Raw genomic sequence first — 22,948 nt, 5'->3', positions numbered from 1 at the left:
TGAAATTTGAATATTTTGTAACTTTATACAGTAAATGTCCTTATGGTCACTTTAATCGATTTTTAGTGCATCCTTGCTCACTAAAAGTATTACTTTCTTTCTTACACCAAACTTTTGAATGGTAATGTACTTATGATTAAGTTAGTCATAGCTAATGTAAATAAACACATTTAATCACATAAAAGCATTAAAGGGGTCCTATTATGCTCTTTTACAAAGTCTTGATTTTGTTTTTGGAGTGTACTAGAACAGGCTCTCATATTAGTTTGTTTGAAAAACACATTATTTTTCACATATTTTACATTATTACTATACCTTTCTCCCTAGTCTGGCATGAACAGCTCGAAGAGTTCCAGTATCAAATAAAGGCCTGCTTTCTGGAATACGAGATCTGCTGTGATTGGTTAGCTGGGCCAGTCTGTGCTGTGATTGGTTAGCTGGGCCAGTGTGTTGTGATTGACAGCACTCGGCACCTGGTCAGGAAATGTAGTCCCTCTTACCATAGCTGCCTGCAACGAGCTTCAGTTTAAATATTGCAGCAAAATCAAATCAATTTAAGTGTGATTTAAACCCGGATGATTGTAACCACTCTAAGCTCGTCTCTCTCGGGAACACTGGCGTGTCTCCGACATAGTGATAACACTCGTTGTCTTCTCTAGTGCAGCTCACCAGGTCTCGTTCAATTCGTCGATCTTTGTGATATCACAAATCCCGGAAAATATGCGTTGTAGTCCAAACGAGTCGTTCGTTGTATTTTTTGAAAAGTGATTTCTGTTAAATAAAATATCTCCTTTTGAATTGGACTTTGAGCTTTGTAACTTTGCAGATCTTTTTATGCTCAAACAGCAACATTATAGACTAACTGAAGTTGAAAAAGTAAAAAAAAAAACATAATAGCACACCTTTAAATAAACGGATCATCAAATAAAAAAATAAATAAAATAAAATACCCCAAACTTTTGAATTGTAGTGTTTTTATGATTAAATCAAAGTTACCACAGTGAATCACATAATACCATGTGGTTCATTACTGAGTTTAAATAATAATAATTATAATAATTTCACAGTAATAATATTAACTCACATTTATAATAAAACCCTGAAAATACGAAAAATAATTTTAATTTAGCAAAATATTATAATGATAAAAGCACTTTCAAAAAAAAAAAAAAAGTTGGTTCTTATCTTTGATAGTTCAGGACTGGGGTAGCGTCTCAGCCAGTATGCATAGGATTTCAAATAGATTAGTGCTGGTGTTTTTGTGTGTGAGCGTGTGATACGATCAGGCCGGGCTGTGTTTGGCTCTCTGTTTTCCGTGGCACATCCAGGCATCTGTGATTATCCTCTCTCATCCACAGAGGGAGCTTTTCTCACTCTGTCTGCGATAATGAGGGAGAGACTCGCAATGCCCTCAAGTCATTTCCTTTCTCCTCCCCCTTCTCCTCTTTTTCACTCTATCACTCATTCTTCATCGGCATCATGACTTCACTCCTCCACACGTCTCAGTTCCTGCTCCACTATTTCATCTGTGATTATGGCTGTTATGACAGCTGCTTCTTTTTGTTTAGGTGTTTCTCCACTGTTTTGTTTATGAATGCACCATGTAACACAGATACATTTCCACTGTTTTGTTTATGAATGCACCATGTAACACAGATACATTTTGGTAGACGTTTTTTTTATAGTCCTGTTCCGCAAGTACTTTTTATAGCAATTATAATAACTAAACCTAACCTTAACCCATGTAGTCATCTTATATAGCCCAGTGCTTTCTTAGGCAGGTACACTGTGAGTGCACATACTGTAAAATAAATTGCACATATCAGTTCTGATTCTGTTTTTGCCTGTATTTTTGTTTCTGTTTGGATTTTGTTGGTAATTGATTTTTTAGTGTGGAAAGATTATATGGATGTTATTTGGTTGGGATTTGCTTGGCTATGGCTATGTTGTTCGGCTGGCAATACCAGCACTTACCAACTCAAATCAGCAATCCATGCTTGTCTTTTTAGCAGGGAATATATATTCTGTACTTTATTGATTTGTGTTGTCTTGTGTTACCAGGTGAAGGACTGTACAGCTGTTGAGACCTCCACCTTGCGGACTGATTTGATCATCGGGCTGCAGCAGCTGTCATGGATCTGAAGGAGCGCAGGCACCGTACACTGACCCATGGCCGCTGTGGAAAAGATTTCCAGTTCACCACCTCCTCCTTGGACAACGATGAATGTCGCGTACCCACCCAGAAATCCTACAGCTCCAGCGAGACCCTAAAGGCTTTCGATCATGAGTCACGCCTTCATTATGGGGGATGTGTGGCTGACCTGGTGCATCATGAAGCAGATGAGTTCACCAGACAAGGAGGTAAAAACACAAAAATATACCACAGGTTTCAGATATGCTCACATAAACTGCACATTTGCTACACAGACTTGGCCAAAATACAGGGTTCAGCCCCAAATAATCATATATACAGTATTTATTTATTATTATTTTTATTTACTATTTTGACAAAAATGAATACTTCTGTATATTAAGGATGCATTCAGTTGATCACAGTTGACAAGAAAGATATTCATAATGTTACAAAAGTCATCTATTTTAAATAAATGCTGTTCTTTGGTACTTTCTATCAGAGAATCTACTGATTTAAACAATGATAAGAAATGGAGGATAATAAGAAAATTATTTCTTGAATCATGTGACACTAATGGCTGCTGATAATTCAGTACAAAACATAATGAATCATACATAGAAATATAAAATATTTTATATTATAATATTATTGTAATAATATTGTGCACTGTATTTTTAATCAAATAAATACAGCTTTGCCTTGGTGAGCATAATTTTTATTTCTTCATTTTTATTATTAATCTTAGAGACCCTAAACTTTTGAATGAAAATGTATGTATGACAAACTGTACAATATTTTGCCTTTAATTATGACATATGTCAAGCACTAAATTACCAAATTACACACAGTTTAGTTTAAGTTTACTGTAATTCAATCAAAAATTTGATGGTTAGGTTTTGTTTTAGACCAGATTTTCTTGGTGGCACTTATGTGTGCACTAGAGACAAAGTGCGATGATAGAAACATTAGCCATGAGTATGCTAACTAGTCCATCCAGTCATTTGAGTCTTGCATACTACTGTTAAAAGTATAAATGTATGAATCTCATAAAGGTGCAAATGTTTCAAAGGAAGAAAATTATTTCATTTTATAAATATTCTGTGTTTTGATCATAACTCGAATTGTTTTGTAATTATAGATTGTTAGTTCATATTTTGTTCTAAATGTAAATTGAAATTAAAGGAAAAATTAAATCAGTGATAGCTCTGCTGTTAGATGTGATCTTAATGTGAATCTTACTGTAAATATAAGATGGTTAAGAGATGGTTCCTGTTTTGGCTGTGTACTGTATATTCACTGTGTTTTGCTTTTGCACAACAGAATAAGAACAAATTTAGACGTATCAGGAATCATTCTGAAATTAGATCATGATTCACTTTATATTCTCACACCTAGTTAGAGACTAACATGATTTAATTTCATTCTTATTTAAGGGTATGTACAGAGAAAATGTTAAAGTGATTATATTTTGATTAGATGTTTTTGGACATGGATATCTGTGCTTCTACATGGCATATGTTGTACAGTGAAGGTGTGAAACACAAAAGCAGGACAGTGTATTCAGTTGCAGGCCATGTCACCGGTAGCTAATCCCTCTGCTCTGTGTTTACGCATGCTGCTGGAGAAAAAATGCAACCCGATCTCAGAGCGGTTATTTCAGTTACAGGAAGTACCTCCAATTCCGCCCCCTGCTGCTTCAAATGTGTCCTTAGACGTTCCTCAGATTGATGCCACTGATCCGCCGTCACCTGTTCAGTCTTAGCCGTCTTATAACTTACGTCGGTCGACCCAATTCATGCCTCAGGCTGTAGACTTGTTGCTGACTCTGTGAAGGGATGTTCGGCACAGTGCCAAACTGCAGATGCATGCGAAAATAGCAGGAGACCTTTGATCGGTGCGGATCCAAATTGAAGGTGACTGGCTTACTAGCTCAGACTTGACTGATTGGTTCAGATAATCTTTGTCTTTTACATCCCTTTTTGAATGTCTTTGATGATGCTAATAAGAAAAGCCAGCCGCTTCACCTGGGTCTGGCTAGAAAAGGAAGCAGTAACAGGAAGAGAGAGCGAGTTCTATGGCATCATAATGAGCAGGCTGCCGTGGATCCGGAGCGATGCCACGGATGGGTCATCTTTGAAAAAGGCGGTGTCAGGCCTGCGAGTCGTCCTCTGCGTGAGCCGCTGCTGGTTCCGCATTGATTGCACCGAAATGGATTCGATGTCATTGATCACAGCCAGAACGAGTGAAAGAGGAAGACAAACCCGCTGGAGAGATTGCAGCCTCTTTTTTTCTCCCTCCATTCAACTGTTTCTTGCCACAGCACTTAGCACAGCACCACTGACAACAGATCCCAGAGCTCTCGCAGCCCGGGGTGGAGTGGCCTACAGTCCCTGGGGGACGTGCGGTGACAGTGACAGTGAGCAAGAATTATGGGTAGGTGTAGGGAACTGGAAGGGGAGAGGACAGATAGACAGACTGACAGGCGCAGTGGCTGTGGAGAAGCAGAGAGTTGGTGGCCGTCAGATTGATGCCGCTCGGCTACTTAAGGCGATAGCAGCTCACTGACTGCAGATGCATCTGTGGGAAGTGTTGCCACGGGAGACTAACAGTGTGCAAGGGGCCATATGTAATAGCACTCAAAGGGCACTGCCAAATTACGCTGCTCTCTCCCGCTCACTCACATAGTCATCACGGCCCACGTTAACGGTTGCGCAGAGAGGAAGCGAAATATTACTTTTCAACTTTTTAAGAGAGCTATTTTCTGTCTGAATGAACAGTCCGACCTTTCACTGTGACTCCATTTGGTGTTTGTGGACTCTGCATGCTCCTAATGCTCCTCAGAGTCACGCTGAGAGCAGATTTGACTCTTAATGCCCTACAATTTCTAAATCTCTTTGCTTTGTGGGATATGAGGACATGCTCACAGGTCAGGATTGTCAATCAGACAACTTTAAAACTGTACTTAAAGCATTCATGGAGTACATGTTTTGTATTTTTTTTTAGGGATACATGGTACTTTTGCTGCTATCATCTTTCATCTTTCATTCATTCGTTCATTCATTCAATTATTCATTCATATTTACATACATACATACATACATACGTACATACATACTTAATTGGTCGTGCTTTTTTTCGTTTTTTATTTTGAGTTCATATTTTTATTTACTTAAATGTATTCATACATACGTACATACATACTTAACAAAATAAATAATAAATAAATAATAATAAATAAAATAAATATGGTTATAATAAAATAACATAAATGTAAATAAATAAATAAAAAACATTATTTTTTAAAACAAAAATCAGTATCTAATTAATTTAATTAATTGTAATTAATTTTTTTAAATGTAATCAAATCTTTTTTAATTCTGTAATTTATTTTAATTATGTTTAATTATTAGATAATTTAAATTATTTTTTTTTAATGTATTTTTTAGTGATTATTATTTAATGTACAAAATAGTATATATCTTTTTTATACAAATTTAGCCAGAAATAGCAGCACCATTCCTAATTGCTTTAACAGTTTGACAAAAAAGTAAAATAATAATTATAGATCTTAATAATTATTATTAATAAATTCTGTCCCCTTTTAAGAATAGTCAATTACATTTAATGGCCAAATAACTCAAAAATATACAAACTGCATGCACACACACAAAATCTGTCCACTTTTGAATTATAATTTATGGCTTTATTTTTTTATTCTTATGTGGATTTTTTTTGTTGTTATTTAAGAATGTGGGTGACCAAACACTTTTAGTTCCTATTGACTTCAATTATATAAACAACAAAAAATACAGTTGAAGTCACTGGGAATTGAAACAAAATATAATTTTTTTTCTGTTCCACAGATAAAAAAAAATAAATAAAAATAAAATGCATACAGATTTGGAACAACATGAGGATGAGTTAATAATGCCAGAATTTCCATTGTTGTGTGGACTTTCCCTTTACGTAATTTACAATTAGTTGTTAGGAGTGGCATTTTAGCCAGAACAGTGGAAAATTGCACTTAATCAGTCAAAATGGTTGTAAATGGCATAGTATTGAATTGATTAGGAGAGGTAGATTCTTAGTATCCCGTGCTTTGATTATAATTGATCTGGCCACTTATTTCTATAAACTGATGTGTTAGACGTCTCAGTAATGGCCCCTCTTAGGTGAAAATGAAAACTGAGCTGGGCTCTTTGGCTCACTGGTGGCTCTAAAGCGTAAGGTCCAGCTGCAAGCAGTAGGGCAGTAGATCGAATGTTCCATCACTCTTTGCCCTTCTATGTCTTCACACCCCTGCAGGGGCACATCTGTGTCTGCACAGGCCTTCAGTAGAGGCGGCCCATCCTGCAACACCATCAGCTGCAGCAAGCTTTTTATTTGTTGCTTCTCAGCATTTGTGTTGGGGACACTATTGACAGCACTTTTTTTTTGGTAGGGAGGCTAATTTAATTTGTTAAATTAGTGCAATTATTTATAAATTTAAGTAAATAATTAAAATGGTAAAAAATGAGCTTTTTAATCAATTGACAGCCCTACCTACTGTATTAAATGTGCATCTGGGGTTTTTATAGATTGTCATCACTTGTCGTGCCACACAGAATGAGAATTAGTTGCCGAACTAATGAGTTTCACATCAGGAGCTTTAGCGGTCCCTCGAGGTGTTTGTTTGGATCCAGTTTGATCCTGGATTTGTGTGTTGGTTCTTGTTCCAAACGTCACAGGCTCTGTTGTGGATTTCAGAGGACCATGGCACCCTGCCTAACCCCTAATTCCTACTTTATGAGCTGAGCTAAAACAAGCAGATAGCTTGCGCGTGGTATTCAGAGAGAAGCAAGGAGGAGTTAGTCATATTCTGTTAAGGAGCCGTCAGCAGTTTGTTTGTGACATTGTACTCGACTTTTCCCACTCCGTCCCTCTCTCATCACCCCACAGCTGCTGTTTTGATGTGGAATAAGCTGTCAAGTCACGCATTTCATTGATTATTTTATTTTGTTGATTCTGTGCTTTGTTGGTGTATCGCAATAAATCTATGTAGGAAAAGATCAAAGGGAGAACAAAAGAACCTGGCGGGTATTAAATATAAAAGACTGTGAGATTAAATGCAGTCTCTCTCTCTCTGTCTCTCGCTGTCCTCGTCACATTCTATTTCTCATTGCCCTGTAGCCTCGTCCACTCTCCCGAACACCCTGAAACTCTTTTCACATCAACCTTGAGACAGCTGAGAGTTTTCTTGTTTGCTCATTGATGGCTTGGGAATTGGTTTCAAGTGTCCCTGAAGCTTCAGATGCCTCCTCTGTCTGTAACTGCTTGTCAAGGCACACAAGCAAAGAAGTGCAATTCAAGACAAATATTTTTATGCTTTTAATTATTTAATTAACCCCAAAAACATCAGAAATATGTCCGAACATTGATCCTTTAGACATGGTATAAAAATTATATCTGAATATATTGAATTTGTTTATGAATTGGCTTGATTTTCATTTGCACACTTTAAAAAGAATATACCATTTAATTTGATTTCTCTTTATTTTATAAAAACATTTTCCTCACTACCCTTGAAACCATTTGTCCTCAGAACAACTTAATTTGACCATTATTTATAAATCTGTTTTTTTTTTGTACTATTTTTATTTTTATACATGATTTATTTTATAATTAATTAAATATAATTACAAATGTTTATTAATGTTAGTATTATTAGAATAGTATATATGTAAATGATATATATTATATTAATTTAGTCTTTATTTACAGTTAGTATTTAAGTGCTTATTTTCTGTCAAAACTTTCAATTCTGTCACCCATTTGCAACATAAGAAAAACAAAACCTTGTCAAGTACAAAATTTAGCTTAACACCTAAAGATGTTCTGTCTCACTGTGGTACCAGTTCAATAGATCAAGCTGAAAATCATTTGAAACCATCCTGTAGTCTCAATTCATTAACTCACTGAAGTGTATGATACATTTTTGACACATTATTTTTGTATCTGACTGTGTGACACATATTGAGTGATAGGCAAGGAAAAACATGCATTTTGTGAAAAGCTCAAACAGCGGGAGATTACACCCAAACATAGGTGAAAAACTTCTGAACAGAGTAATCCAGCATTTTTTTATTCTTTGATTTATATTTGCATGTATTTAATTTATTTTAGTTGATAAGTAGATTTTTGTGTGTGTGTGTTCTGTCCCAGTACTCAGAATTAGCATTTAAGAATTATACATTTAACAATGCATATTTGGTATTTGGACAGTCTCCACTCACTGCTGATCTTACGTTGTACGTATATGCCAGCAGGCTTACAATAATTGCATTAACAGGTCCCTTAATCTTTTAAGAATTTAATATGGCATATTCTTGCTGAAAGCCTTTAATCTGTTCTGGAATCTCTCAAGGCAAATGCACATCATGATCACAGCCAGCATTGTTTCATTATGATATCTTGATTCCCATGAGGGCTGAATAATTTAATGAAAAATTAAATTTTATATGCATATATGTACATATGGCCCCTGCTATTTAGTCCAAATAACTTTTTTTTTTTGTTTTTGTTTTTTTGTCGCAAATACTTTTTGTATTACTATTTTTACTGCTACTAATAATAACAGCATTTTTTTTTAAATGAGTTTTATTAGTTTATTTTTTTATTGTGTGTGTGCGTGTGAAAAGTGCTATACCCTTCACAAACAGCTAGTTTAAAATTAGAATAGCTTGCAGGATTGGCATGGGGCCATTTTACCTTTTATAAAGATAAGGTTAAAAACAGTGACTTTTTCTGATTTAATTTATGCTCAAAGCTGCTGACTTGAAATGACTATAAATAAAAACCTGTGAGCTCTATGTTAAAGCTAATACATTGCTTGGCAACTGCAAACAACTTACAGATTAGTGTTGGGCGGTATGGTCATTTTTCAAATCGTCATATCGCCAGCCCGTGAGATCGCCGATTCACAATATTATCATGCATGCATGGCGGCAAGAGAGAGACTCTCTGTACTTATCATAGGTTATTTCATAACTATGTGGTGTTTTAAACCACGCGTGCGTGCGAGAGAGAGCCCATGAAAGCACCAATAATCGAAATAATATACTTTCAAACATGCTACTGATAAACTAACGTTAAATATATAAAATATATATATAAAAAGTATTCGGATACAACAGTCATATATTGCTGTTAGGACCACACGTCCTGTGTCGAGTTTGCCGCATCAGAGCAAAGTTATTAGTCTGCAGTCAACGATGAAAATCAAAAGTAGATTTATTTTAAAGACCAACAGTTTAACACTAAATATTGGACATAAACGAACACGTTAAATATAAAAGTATTTAAAACAGGTACATTCATATATTTGCAGTAAAGTTCAATTGAACGGATACATCAGTGATACAGCGCTCCGGACCGCGCTCCGCATGACGAGCCCGACGCACCGCCACAGAAACAAGAATGATAAGCATTCTAACATAACTGTGGCATTAAACTCAGTTAGTGAGGGCTCGTTTAAAATATTGCACATATATATGCCATTCAGATTACTTGTTAAAATTCAACAAAATACCTTTTATCAGCAGACGATGTACGTCTGTTTGTGGATGGAGACTCCTTCACTGACTACAGGCTCTAATCCTCATTTGCGAGCGAGTGTGAAATGCGGTACTGAAGTGAAGTAGCGGGGCAATTTGATAATAATAGCCGAATTATGATAGGCCGCCTAATAATAATAATAATAATCATTTAATACATTTATAGGAGAATGAGCCTAATATAGTCTTGACTATCGACAAAGACATCTGCTATCATCGATATCTCCGACCATCGTTGATATACGATATTATCGTCTATCGGCACAACCCTATTACAGATAGAATAATATAGGTTACTAGTTATGTCCCTGTGGGTCTCGGTCCTCCAAGTCCTACCTCCAAACACCCTTTTGTCCATGGCAGCTGCAGTGGGTGGTTGAGAAGTCTAATGAAGGAGCTTACCGCGGTACAAGAACACCATATCCAAAAAGACAAGACTCAATGACCGGAAGGCCATCAGGGGGTCAGCTGGTGCTTAATAGCACTCATGACATGCTGGTTAAACTCACAATTTGGACAGCTGTGACACCTCTTCTGACACCAGCCTGCTGAGCTCTGTTTAATTGCTGATGGCATTGCCTGTATCTCTGAGGCTGTTGTTTTATCCCTCTGTAGGAAGGATTCTTTTAATTATTAAATGTTTGGTACAGTATAGCGTGGCTAAGTGGCTGCAATTTGGGGGGCTTTTGCCCTTGGGTTCAATTATGGCACTACGCTGCTGAGCGCAGGGTATTTAATACTTTGTCAAATCCAGTCTTATAAAGCATCTCGCTCAGCGCCTGGAGACTCTCCGTAAAACATTCAGACATTTCTCATGTTTTTTTTTTTTTTTTTCTTTTCAGAGGTTAAAATGACACTTTGTGTAATGAGCAGCGAGCTTGTGGTGTAATTGGAAATACTGAAGGTCTCATAAATTAGAGATATGTTTTTTGGTGCTCTCTCGATTGATTAGTAAATACAACTCAAGCTATTATACGGGTGTAATGGAGTGCTAAATGCAGACAGATGTTTTGATAAAGTTGTCACCACAAATGTACAAACTGTTAACCAGATGCCACCAATGGGACCCCAACTCGAATGCCAAAAAAATATACTCACCCTCTTAGCGCTCCCCTAGGCTTTAGATCTGCTTCCTTCAGGTCTTCAAACATGTCAAGCTTTTGCAGCGTATGTGTTGGTGTTAATACCATAGGTTTATGTCAGGTGGTTTATGAGAAACAAAATGGTTCCCAGTGGGGTCAGATCTATTTCTGCGGCTCAATTAAAAGGTGTTGAGTGGCCGTGTGGTGCGGGTGGCTCACATGGGGCAGTGCGTTTGACACTGAGGGCCCTGTTCTTGCTTAGCTGTTAACTCTATGTCCCAACATTAATGGGGGCCCTAATTATGTGCTATGCATCTTGGGAACAAAGTATGCTGTTAAAACTCACCGGACACCTGCTGCTGAGCGTAAACCCTCTCAATTAACACCCTGCCCTTCTGAGACCACCGATGATGGCATACCACCTACAGCGCCAGCACGCCCCACGCAGGATCTGATGTCACGGGGACAGGTAGGAGGCTCTGAATCAGACAGCGTGCTATATGTGATCCTCACATGTTCAGCCAAGATGAAGCGGCTGTTTCCGCTCGGTATCTTCAGTGCTGGGAGACATTATTTTTACAGTACTGTATTAAAATATTGTGCAATTAATGTATTAAAAGTAACTAGTTGTGACACATCTTGACATTTTATACTTAAAACATGTCTAGTTATTTTTTCTGTTAAGTTTTTCAGAACTAGTTGATAAAGTTCTTGTGTGTTTTAAATTTAGTGCTGTCAAAATAAAAGCCATTTAATATAAAGTTAAATAAATATCCCCAAAATGTTTTTTTTAGATTGACAGTGACGATAAAGAAATGTATAATGTTACAAAAGATTTCTATTTCAAATAAATGTTTTTTTTAGCTTTGTATTCATCGAAGAACCCAAAATGAAATAAAATAAAATACTTATGCATCACAGTTTCCACAAAAATAATAAACATCCAACATTGATTTTATATATATATATATATATATATATATATATATATATATATATATCAATATATATATATATATATATATATATATATATACACACATAAATATATCTTTATCACCAAATTGCTGAAGGATCAGTGACACTAAAGACTGGTGTAATGATGTTGAAAAATCAGCTTTGCCATCACAGGAATAAATAACATTTTTAAATAGATAACTGTTATTGTTATTTTTGTGTATATATATATATATATATATATATATATATATATATATATATATATATATATACTATCGATATATATATATATATATATATATCAATATATATATATATATACTATATACCCATATCTATATTTTTTTAAATCAAATAAATGAAGCTTTGGTAAGCATAAGCGAGTTCTGTTAAAAATAAATAAATAAATATAATCATATATATATATGGTCAGCTATATATATATATATATATATATATATATATATATGCTGTTTGCATTTATATTCTTCAATCAAAAAATGTCTTAAAAATGAAAGGTTATGTGCATGAATTATGGTGTAAATTAAAGAAATGAACTTGTTACCTGTTACTTGTATCTGTGGCAGGAGCTGATTTACCATGGAGAGCAGTATGCTGTCAGTCAATTATGGAAAATCTGTATCTCTATCAAATGTAGGTGTAGCAGTCACGAGCAAATGATGGGGAACCCAACTGCATCTCTATAGCAATATAATTATAGAGCACTACATTTGCGAGTTGCTTGGAGAGCACAATACAGTGAGTGTTGAATAAGAGGCAAATCTGAATGGGTGCTGATTGATTGAAGGTGTCATGGTTGTGTATGTGCGTGAGCTGAAAAAGAGAATGGACCTGGGTGTAGATATCTAGAGGGGTTCAGAGCCAGCTGTGTAATTTCATTAATGGCACCAAAATCCCACGATCCACTTCATTGCATACCTTACCTGGATCCCAGCAGGCTGACCTTGATTTATTTCCTTTTGCTCTACATAGCTCCTTTTCTTTATATCAGGGTTTATTTATCCTCATACTCTCTGTATTAACCCTGTACACTGAAAAGAAATTGGTGCAGAAACAATTTTTACTTTGAAATTGGTTGTAAATTTCATTGATTACAAAGAAACGACAAGTAACTGTGGCAGTCTTTTATTTTTGGTTGTAAATTGGTGGAATTTTTTTTTTGGTGTGTATATATATATTATATATATATATATATATATATATATATATATATATATATATATATATATATGTATATATGTATATATGTATATATATATATATAAACTAAGATTTGTGAAATGTAAATCCAAAATTGTGTGATGTTTAAGAAAAAATTCTGAATTGCAAGTCATCAATGTGCAACTGAAAGTTCTGTGAGGAAAAGTTGAAATTGTGAGATATAAAGTTTAACCACTATTTTAAACAAGAATTGTAAGAGAAAAAGTCACAATTTATTTATTTATTTATTCCATGGTGGAAAAGTGGGCTTCAAATTGAATTATTATTATTTGTTACATTTTTATAATTTACAGCATATACAGTAGCACTAAAAAGTATTTCGACATTTATTCCACACTTTAATAAGTCAAAATGTCAGAACTCAGTTCACTTTTTTCCTGTTTAGTCTACCAACAAGGTTGATGTCATCCAACCAAGATATTCTTGTGAAATTGGCTCTTTAAATAAATATAAATCATATGTCACTCGGTTTGATATTCTAACACAGTGACAATTATTCATTTTAAAATATGCCTAAAGTGTCCAAATCCTTTTTGGATTCACTGTGCGTGATTTCTCCTACATATTTTATGTAGGTGTGACAATTTAAAAGTGCTGTACCCCACACGTAACTCTTCCCAAAGTTTCTTTTAAAAGAGGTAAAGTCTCAATTTGTCAAGTGGCAGATTTAAATAAGATTCAGGCAGCGTTCACTTATTCTCGCAGGTTCCCACAGAGTCATTTCCTCAGCGCATGCCTTCAATAACAGTAATAACCATCAGCCCACAGAACATGAACAAACATGCAGCACAAAGACGCTCTCTGGAGCAGGTCCATTACCCACCATCATCAGTAGTGGGGTGTGGGGGGTTATAGAGAGACCACAGAGAGGCATGCAGATCTAGACGCAGAAATCACATCCTTCTCCCTGCTGAAACGGAGGTCTTTTTATATTACTCAAACGGCCAATCAGCCCCATCTCTCAGAAAAGTCAAATGCTTCTTTCATGGGTCTGATGAAGTATAATGACCAGAGGACAGATTTCCAGTCTTGGGGCCTAAAATGGCATTTGAGTCAGTCCTCGGGGGCGCAAGGCCCGTGATTTATTTCATTGTTTTTTGTTGGGCATGTGTAAGGTTTTTAATTGAAAAAAGAATTGGGGAGAAACAGATCTAGAGTGTGTATATGAGCACTGGATGTGTAAATTACCTCTCTAAAAGCCCTTTTTTAAGACCCTACGCCACCCTCCTGTGGTCTTTAGAATTATTGAAACTAGTTCTGAACTTTTTTCTTAAGACATGTTAGACTGATTTGGCACCTAAAATGTAATACGAAAGTTATGCATGCATGAATAGATAAATATATAGATAGAGAGATAGATCCATTACTTTAGATCAGTTGACAGATCTTTAAATAACACTATCCACAACTGTGAATTCAGATCTGCACAGATGGCTTCTTAGTCAGCTGTACATATGTGAAGTGCACACACACTGTTAATCACTGTGATAATGTATCACTTTTTTTCCCTCTCTCTCCGATGAGCTGCCTCCTACCTTCTCTACCAGTTTTATTTTTTTATTTGCATTTATATTTACATTGATTCGCTTGGCAGGTTCACCAAAGTAGCTTAAAATGTGCATACTGTTGATGTAAGAGGGTCAATATGTTGTACCTCATATGCACAGATAAAGCTGGAATAAGAGCTTACGGATATGACAGTCTGTTAACTAAACATATATACATTAGAGATAAAAAGTAGTGGGGGTTTTTTTTCATTTTGTTTTATTATGAATATGTGTATTTGTATTAAGCTTTCTAGCACTTTCTGCACTCATCTCAGTCTTTGAGACCCCTCTTTATATATATATATATATATATATATATATAGTGATATTGGCTGAGTTGATTGTGGTACTGTTTCCCAGCACACCATGAAAAATCATGCAAATTATACCATATTGTTGACTGTTTCTACTATTCGTTTAATTATTTTCAGATTTATTTTAAGTTGTGTGCGTGTGGTGATCAATTAAAATGCAGCTGTTTTCTTCTGTTATTTGAAGTGTTATTGTGTTCTATACACTAGCGTTGAAAGAGACAGTTAAAATAAAATATTAATAACAAATAATATAATAAATTAGTAAATTTAAGTTTTAATTATTGATTGAAAAACACTGAAACTGAAAAAAAAAAAAAATTATTTTGCACTTTCTATTAATCAATGAATCCTGAAAAAAATACAGAATGGTTTCCACACACACACAAAAATAAAATAAAATAATAGTAATAACCAAATCAGCATATTAGAATAAATTAAGACTGGAGTTATGGCTCTTAGAAATTTAAATTTGACATCACAGGAATATACTATTATTATTGATTTATTTTACTGTATTTCTGATCAAATAAATGCAGCCTTGGTCAGCATGAGAGACTAATGTCATAAACATTAAAAAAAAAACACCTTACCAACTCCAAACTTTTGTAATGCTATTTTATATGCAATGTATGTGTAAAATGATTAAAAATGTAGATTAAACTACATCATGGGTTTGTGCACAAGTGGCAGTTTTATTTCTGCAAATTATTTGTGAAATATGAAAGATATGACCTATAAATAGTATATTTTCAGACGGTGTTGCTGGTAAACAGTTCATTATTAAAACTGTGATGTTTTAGACAACTACAGAACAAGGGCAAATTGTTTTACTGCCTCAGACACCATTGACTTTGCTAGCTGTAGGAAGTAGTTTGGTAACCTCAGTAAATGCGTGACATGTAGGAATTGAGTTCTACTATTTGAGGACCACTGTCAGGAGAAGAGTGAGCACAGGAAATAGAAAGCCAGAGATCAAGAATATATGGATCGCGGTGGCTCTTCCTGCAGTCATTGTAAGCACAGGTGAAGTGAAGTGTGTGCAATGAAGAAACAGGCATGGTCATTGATATGAGGAGATTGTCATGATCCCCAATCAGAGGTTCTCAGAGGTAATGAAAAGTGTGTAATTGAGTAAATAACCCACAGGAGAATAGGTATTCTGTAAAAAGAACTGCATCCACCAGCCAATGTAAAAATCTGAACATCTGAAATGAGAATGAAATACACACACACTCGCACACAAGTATGTTGTATTTTGGAGAACTTTAAAAGAACATATTGTAGTTTTGAGATTTTTTGATGACATTACATGGTCTTAAAGATGGTGGGTTTGTTTTTGCAGCCTCTCTCTGTGAAAGACCACCTCCTTTGGGATTTGTGATTTCGACAGGCTTTGAGTGTGTTTTTGGGATCGGTCCCCACTCCGGGAATGATTCCCAGTTTGAGAAAAAAGATGCCCATTCTTTTGGTTTACTATGGTATTTTTCCATCTGGCTGTACTAGAAATTTGTAAACATAAGAAGGGAGCAAGATGGTCTGTTTCTTCACAGTCAAAAACAGTCAAACCTGTTTTATTCTTTTTTTATGCTTTTCTGAAAAGCAGTAGTTATCAATCTTTAGTGTTATAAATTTTTTGTGTGTTGATTGAAGAAATGTTAGTGCAGTATGTGATAAATGTATCAGGTTAAATGCGAGTTTGTTTTGTATTAAAGATGGTGTTTTGTGTTGTTGTTGCCCTCGCAGAGTACATGGATCTCTCCCCATTCCTGAGCTACTTCATGTCAGGTACAGTACGGTCTGACTAGACTGATAGCAGTACTAGTTGTGTTTGTAGCATTACTAGTAACATAGAAAAGTCCAGAGTTATTTTGTAGCTGTGTAGTTATATTAGTTGTTGTTAATGTGTCGTTCCCATAGCATACAACTTAAGTTATTTTGAAAAGAATAATTATTTTTGAGCTACTACAATCAGAAGTGTTTTGTGTTTTATGTCCACCCACCGCATAGTATATGGAGTGAATATGATGTTATGTTGTCTTTTTTTTAAATGTGTATATCAGAGGCTGTGTGGATTTTTGTGTTTAGGAGTGTTAATGAATGAAATTGCTGCTTTGTTTACAGCTGATTGGAGGGCATGCATTGACTCTTTTAATTACTGGAGAGAAGAAATTGGTTGTGCATGCCTTATCCTTTAATTGTTTTCCCACAGCCTGTCCTTAATTGGGACTCCGTTGTGTTTATTGATTCAGTTTGATGTGCTTTAATTTAATTTGGATGGCGTGCTATATATACACATATATGCGTGTGTGTGTGTCCAGCTCTCTGTGAATGTGGTAGTTGAGGTTGTGTGTGTGCATGAGCACGGTCACACTCATCAAAGTAGGAGGTGTGATGCTGTGAGAGAAATTTCGCAGCAGGTAAAGTGCTGCAGTATAAAATAGGCCCCTTAGCCCTGCACCGCACATAACCTGACGTCTGAGCTGACGTCCACTGATTTGAGCTGTTAAACCTCAGGCTCCAGCTGCCCCCCTTTGCTTTGTGAGTCTCTGCCTTAATATAGTTTAAATGTTCAATTCAGTTCTATTCAATTTATTTGTATAGCGTTTTTTTCACAGTACATACTGTATTGTTCCAAAGCAGATTTACAAAGAATAGTGCCTTAAAATGTCCAGAGACAAACATAGGAAAAACTTACAATTATCTGAAGAGAATGTGTGTGTGTATATACTGTGTATATACTGTAGACAGAGAGAGAGAGATGCAAACATGCCACTGGACTTTGCGTAAATGTTTATTTTTATTTTTATTATTTGGTAAATGAATAAGTGATCATTACTTTGTGATATATTGTAACAATATAACTCTCCCTTTAGATTTTGTTTAACACATGCGTGCATTTCGGACAATTTTTATTTATTTATTCATATACTTTTGAAAGTATAAATAAATTGTTAAGAGTAAAAAGCACTCACAGCTCCTCCTTTGCATCTAGAAAAAGAAGCAGATTATTGGCGAACATTCATACCAATACCACTGACATCTCATGATTTGTAATACCACTGCAAAAACTAATATGCTAAATAATACTCCTTTTTTAAAACTGTTCAATATTATTACAAATTTGAACAAATTAACCAAAAACCAAGTGCAAGGCTTTCAAATATTTCTCAGTTAAGTAAATATTAATCATGCAGTCAAGGGAACAGTAAGAAGTAAATTAAAAGCAAAGAGTTGTTTTCTTTTTATTATTATTTATTTTACTTTTTTCTTGTCAGTATTGTTGTTTGATCAATATTAATGCTGTAATTCTGGTCCGGTATCATAATTTGTGTTTTGTTTTAGTATCGAGTCATTACCAAAGTAGTGTACAGTCACGATATCCTGTGTTTTATGTCCTGCCAAGTGATGCTTTTTCATTTTGGATGCTATTAGGAAGGCTGTATGCACTGTCTAAGCATAGTTCTTTAGTTTAGTTGGTTAACTTTCTTGATTAGTATAGCTGCAGTGTGTAGTGTGTGTGTAAATGACTTTCTTCACAGGATGAATCACAGCCGCCTCAGGCCATTCCCTCCATATGCATTGATGACTGACAGGTTGTGCTTTGTTTTTACCATTTTAGGGAACTTTACTTTAGCCGAGCTGGGCATTTGTGAACCGGCCCCCCATCAGAATGCGTACTGCCCTGAAATCGGCCTCTTGCAGCGTGGCTACTCTCTGAGTGCCAGCTCCGACGCGGACTCTGACCCAGAGGGCCCGATCTCACCGGAGCGAGCCATCCAGCTGTGGGCCGGCCATGACATCAAGTCCCGCCGCAGCTCTGGCCTCTCCAGCCGGGAGAACTCAGCTCTCACCCTCACCGACTCCGAGAACGAGAACAAGTCTGATGACGAATCAGGTGAGAGATAGCATGTGAGAATTAGCAGAGTAGAGAGCGAGTGTGGTGTTTACGAGAAATTGAGGGTGCGACAGAAATCTTTAAGGCGATTTTGAGTGTAAGGTGTGTGAGAACAGATGCCAAAAATGTGCAACGTGATAAAACATTCACTTTTATTTGTTCGACTCGTTTAGAGCTGAATTAATTTCATTTTGTGTTGCTCTTACCTGGGTGTCACTGTGCATCTGTAATCATTTCCCAAACCACAGCTGCTTTTGTTAGTCAAACTGCAGTGCTTTAAAGCTAATCTGCCACTGAAGAGGTGTATAAATAGATTGGATACAACATGACATGTCACACTCAGTTAATATAAAAAGATCATTCACCAAAAGAAGTTTTAAAAATGTCAAAAGGGCACATGTTCATCAAGCGAAAATGTTGTGGCTTTTCTCCCCCCACGCATTTCTCCACACATCTGCCTGGATGGATGTTATTGTTGACGACTGAATCCTCCCGGTACCTTTCCTGGCAGGAAGATCAGTTTTGGGTGATCTTAAATCTTCTCATAGTTTGTAGAAAGTAGGGATGTAACGATTCACTCAACTTTTTTTTAACAAAATGAGATTTAAGACAAATTATCAATTAAATGTGTCCTTTTGTTATTGCTTGGACAAAATGCTGCACGTTTCTTTATGGAATTGAAATATAACACTATAATAATATACTAATATAGCACTTGCATATTATTGCTCTTTTGTCGGTTTTGATTGCTTCTATTGTTCTCATTTGTAAGTCAATTTGGATAAAAGCGTCTGCTAAATAACAAAATTTAAATATAAATATGCAAAATAACATAACATAACATAAAATGCATATTATTGATTTTACATACATGCAATGAAAAGATTGTTTGATTTGATTTGTTAGTTGGAAGAAAAGAATGGTTTGTTTGACTTCAGTTTTGTTTATTTATAAAATAATATATGTATGAAATGGAAAAGAGAAGGCGGGCTGGACGAGATGCAGATTCACTCTCTGCCAGAAGGTGGCGCTTAAAGCGTTTCCTTGGTTTCCGCTGTAAAAAAAAACAAAACAGTGCTGCACTTATGAACTTTAATATGCATTACACAGAGGCAAGATGAAAAGAAAAATGCCATCTAAACTTTTCTAAAGACAGTAAGTTCCCCTCAGACATACATTCATATAAACCCGTAATTGAAACGCGATTTGTTTAGCATCTCAACTGTTTTGAATAGTCACATATTTGAATTGATTTTCAACCGGCTCGCAGTTAATCATTACATCCCTAGTAGAAAGTGTCAGAGTAGGTTAATGAAAAGGCAAAAACTCCTCCTAATTAATTGAGTTCTCACTGTATCAGACCTCAAACAGATCCGTCAGCTGTGAATTTTAGCATCGTTCAAACTCTCTCTGACAATTTATCAAACTACTCTACAGCTTAAACACATAAAGAAACACCTTGGAAAGCAGTCGTTTTCATCTCGCCGGCTGATAATTGCTTCACAGATAATTGCCACGCTAATCTCCCGGCCGCTGTTTCCTTGTGCCGTCTTCGGTTTTTACGGCACGGGAAGCGCGTGGGCACAGCATGTGCCAGTCACCAGATCGCATGCCTGTCTGCTCCGACAGCAGTGGACGCGAGCTGGACACCATCTCTCATTGTGGCACCGTGGCTCATTCCCACTGAAATCCCAATTAAACGTCGCACCAGGCTGTGCCTGATAATCTGTGCAGGATGTGTGAGTCACAGAGAAACCGTAAAATTCAAGAAAAAAAATTCATCTGATATAATTTTTTTCGCCCATATAAAGATAAGAATTCACTGTTCTGAATAGCATGTTAGCATACTACCCTTACTCTTTCTACAATATACATAATTTCTCAGTTGCTTGGCATACTAGCATACTACTTTTACTGAATTCATTATGATATTCTGAATAACATGCTAGCATGTTTACTTTTATTAAGATATGAATTCAGTATCCTATTCCAAAAAGCACACTGCTTTTATTGTTTCTGCCATATAAGGATACTGTAAGAATTCAGTATGCTCTTCTAAATAGCATGCTACTGCTTCTGCTATATAAAGATATGAAATCAGTATACTATTCCAAATAATACACTAGCATACTTATACTATTTTCTAAAGAAAATAACTCAGTATGACATTTCTAATAACATGCTTGCATATTTCTGAAATATAAAAATGGGAATTCAGCATGCTATTTTGAATGGCATACTACTATCAGAGACACTACATTATAAATATTTAAATCAATTAATTGAATAAGAGAATGGCATACTACTGCAGCTTCTGCCATATCTTCATATGTTTATATGAATTCATTATGATATTATTAATAGCATGCTAGCATACTGCTCTTACAGTTTCTGCTATATGAAAATTAGAAAATATGAATACAGAATAGAATTCTACAATATTTATTTATTTTTGAAGAAGAAATTTAATTCAGTAGGCAATTAGCATACTGCTCTTACTGTTTCTGCCATTTGAAATGTAGAAATTATGAGTTTGGCATGCTGTTCTTGTAATTCAGTATGTGATTGGTATACTAGCATACTACTTTTACTATTTCTGTCATATAAAAGGTAGAAAATATACATTTGGCATGCTATTACTATCGTGATTTGGTATGCATTTGGTATACTAGCATACCACTCTTACTATTTCTGCCATATACTGTAAATACATAGTATTATGCTATTAATTCAGCCCATCTTAACTATTTCATTGAACGAATGTTTCATGCATCTTATTCATGGCAGGGGCTAACATATGCCTAAAATCAGGCTGCTAAGAGCCTATCAAAATTCAGTTGGTGGTATTTTAAATTTTATTGAGCAGTCATCGTGAAGGTCTACATATAAGTATAGTGAATCTATAAGTATTATTTTACCCAGTTTTGGCCTTTTTTCTGAAAATTGGCCTTATGCATCCATTAGTTTTATTTTTTTGTTTGTTTTGTGTATATTTGTGTTATTATTCATTTGGATATATTTTGATGAAAAACTAGATAGGGTGTGATTGATACTTCTGTGAGTCTGTGCTCGAGAAAATCAAGCTTTCTTGCAGCTGAACTGAATTAGAAACGGGATATTGCTTTCAGTGGATGTGTTCTCACAAGGAAGAAAGCGTTTGTTCAAAATAGAAGCAGGTAAATCTGTCATTTCTGTCTTTCCACTTCTAACACACTTTGAAGTCTCACCCCATCTTTGCCCCTTATCTTTTTTCTTTCACTTTTTTTTGTGTATGCTGATGTACTTCAATATACTCCTCTCTCTCTCATTTTCCTCTTTTGCCTTGTTATATGGATGTGTCAGCAGCACCAATCACTTTGAAAGACAGGTGTCACTCACAAAGGGAGAGTGAATGGGGTCAGAAGAAAATTTTCATCCATTATCACCCTCCGTCTGCCTCTTTCCAAATACTCTCCCAGATGTAAAAGCGGCTTTCAAAGTCTACCACCCGCTTTGACTAAAAACATCCATTTGTGCTTTTGAGATGTTAGGTCTAGACATGAGCATACTAGTCAATATCTGATTGGGCACAGAGTCAGAAATTGTTGTTGAGATAAAAATAGCAGTCGCTCTTCAAGGTTCTTCATACAAGCAGCTTTTAGTGAAGACTGAGCAGCACTGAGCTTTATTTATTTGTTTTGTGTTAATGTCTGATAAAATTAATACATGTTATTCCAGTGTGATGCATAAGGTTTATTGTTCGAGATATTCCAAAAACTCTTTTTTAATTTAAATTAAAGCCAGTTTTTAATCAGTTTGTGATTTTGTAAGATGTGCAGTAGGAGGTTGTAAAATACACACCATGAAATAAATAATGCAGCATTTTATTCACTATTCATCAAGTCTTAGAATTGTGCCATATAGAAGAAAAAAAAAAAATATTAAAATAAAAACCACTGGATGTGCAATATACATCTTAGTATCTTATGCTCAACAAAACTACAAATCAAAACTATTGTAAAAAAAAACAGAAATATTGTGAAATTGTATTATATATTTAATATATTTTAGATTATTCCTGTGATGGCAAAGCTGAAGTTTTTGCAGCCATTACTTTTCTGCTGATTGATATTTTTTGTGGAAGTCATGATACTACCCAGTAACCCCCCCCCCCCAAATAAATTCTTTGGTGAATAGACATTT

The 22,948-nt window shown here is 35.5% G+C and overlaps 1 protein-coding gene across 1 annotated transcript in view; it reads left to right on the top strand.

Annotated features, from left to right (window-relative positions):
• Positions 1-22,948, top strand: part of LOC109045056 (teneurin-2) — a 138,390-nt gene that overhangs the window by 101,611 nt on the left and 13,831 nt on the right. Inside the window, exons 3-5 of the mRNA XM_042770552.1 lie at positions 2,062-2,361; positions 16,615-16,656; positions 18,491-18,766. Of these exons, the coding sequence (XP_042626486.1) occupies positions 2,133-2,361; positions 16,615-16,656; positions 18,491-18,766 (547 nt within the window). The 5' untranslated portion in view covers positions 2,062-2,132. The remainder of the gene's footprint in view (positions 1-2,061; positions 2,362-16,614; positions 16,657-18,490; positions 18,767-22,948) is intronic.

Source organism: Cyprinus carpio, chromosome A14 (genome assembly GCF_018340385.1).
Source record: "Cyprinus carpio isolate SPL01 chromosome A14, ASM1834038v1, whole genome shotgun sequence".
In the NCBI taxonomy this organism is placed as follows: Eukaryota; Metazoa; Chordata; class Actinopteri; order Cypriniformes; family Cyprinidae; genus Cyprinus; species Cyprinus carpio.
Note: the sequence above shows the minus strand (reverse complement) of the source record. Positions and strands in the feature narration are given on the sequence as shown.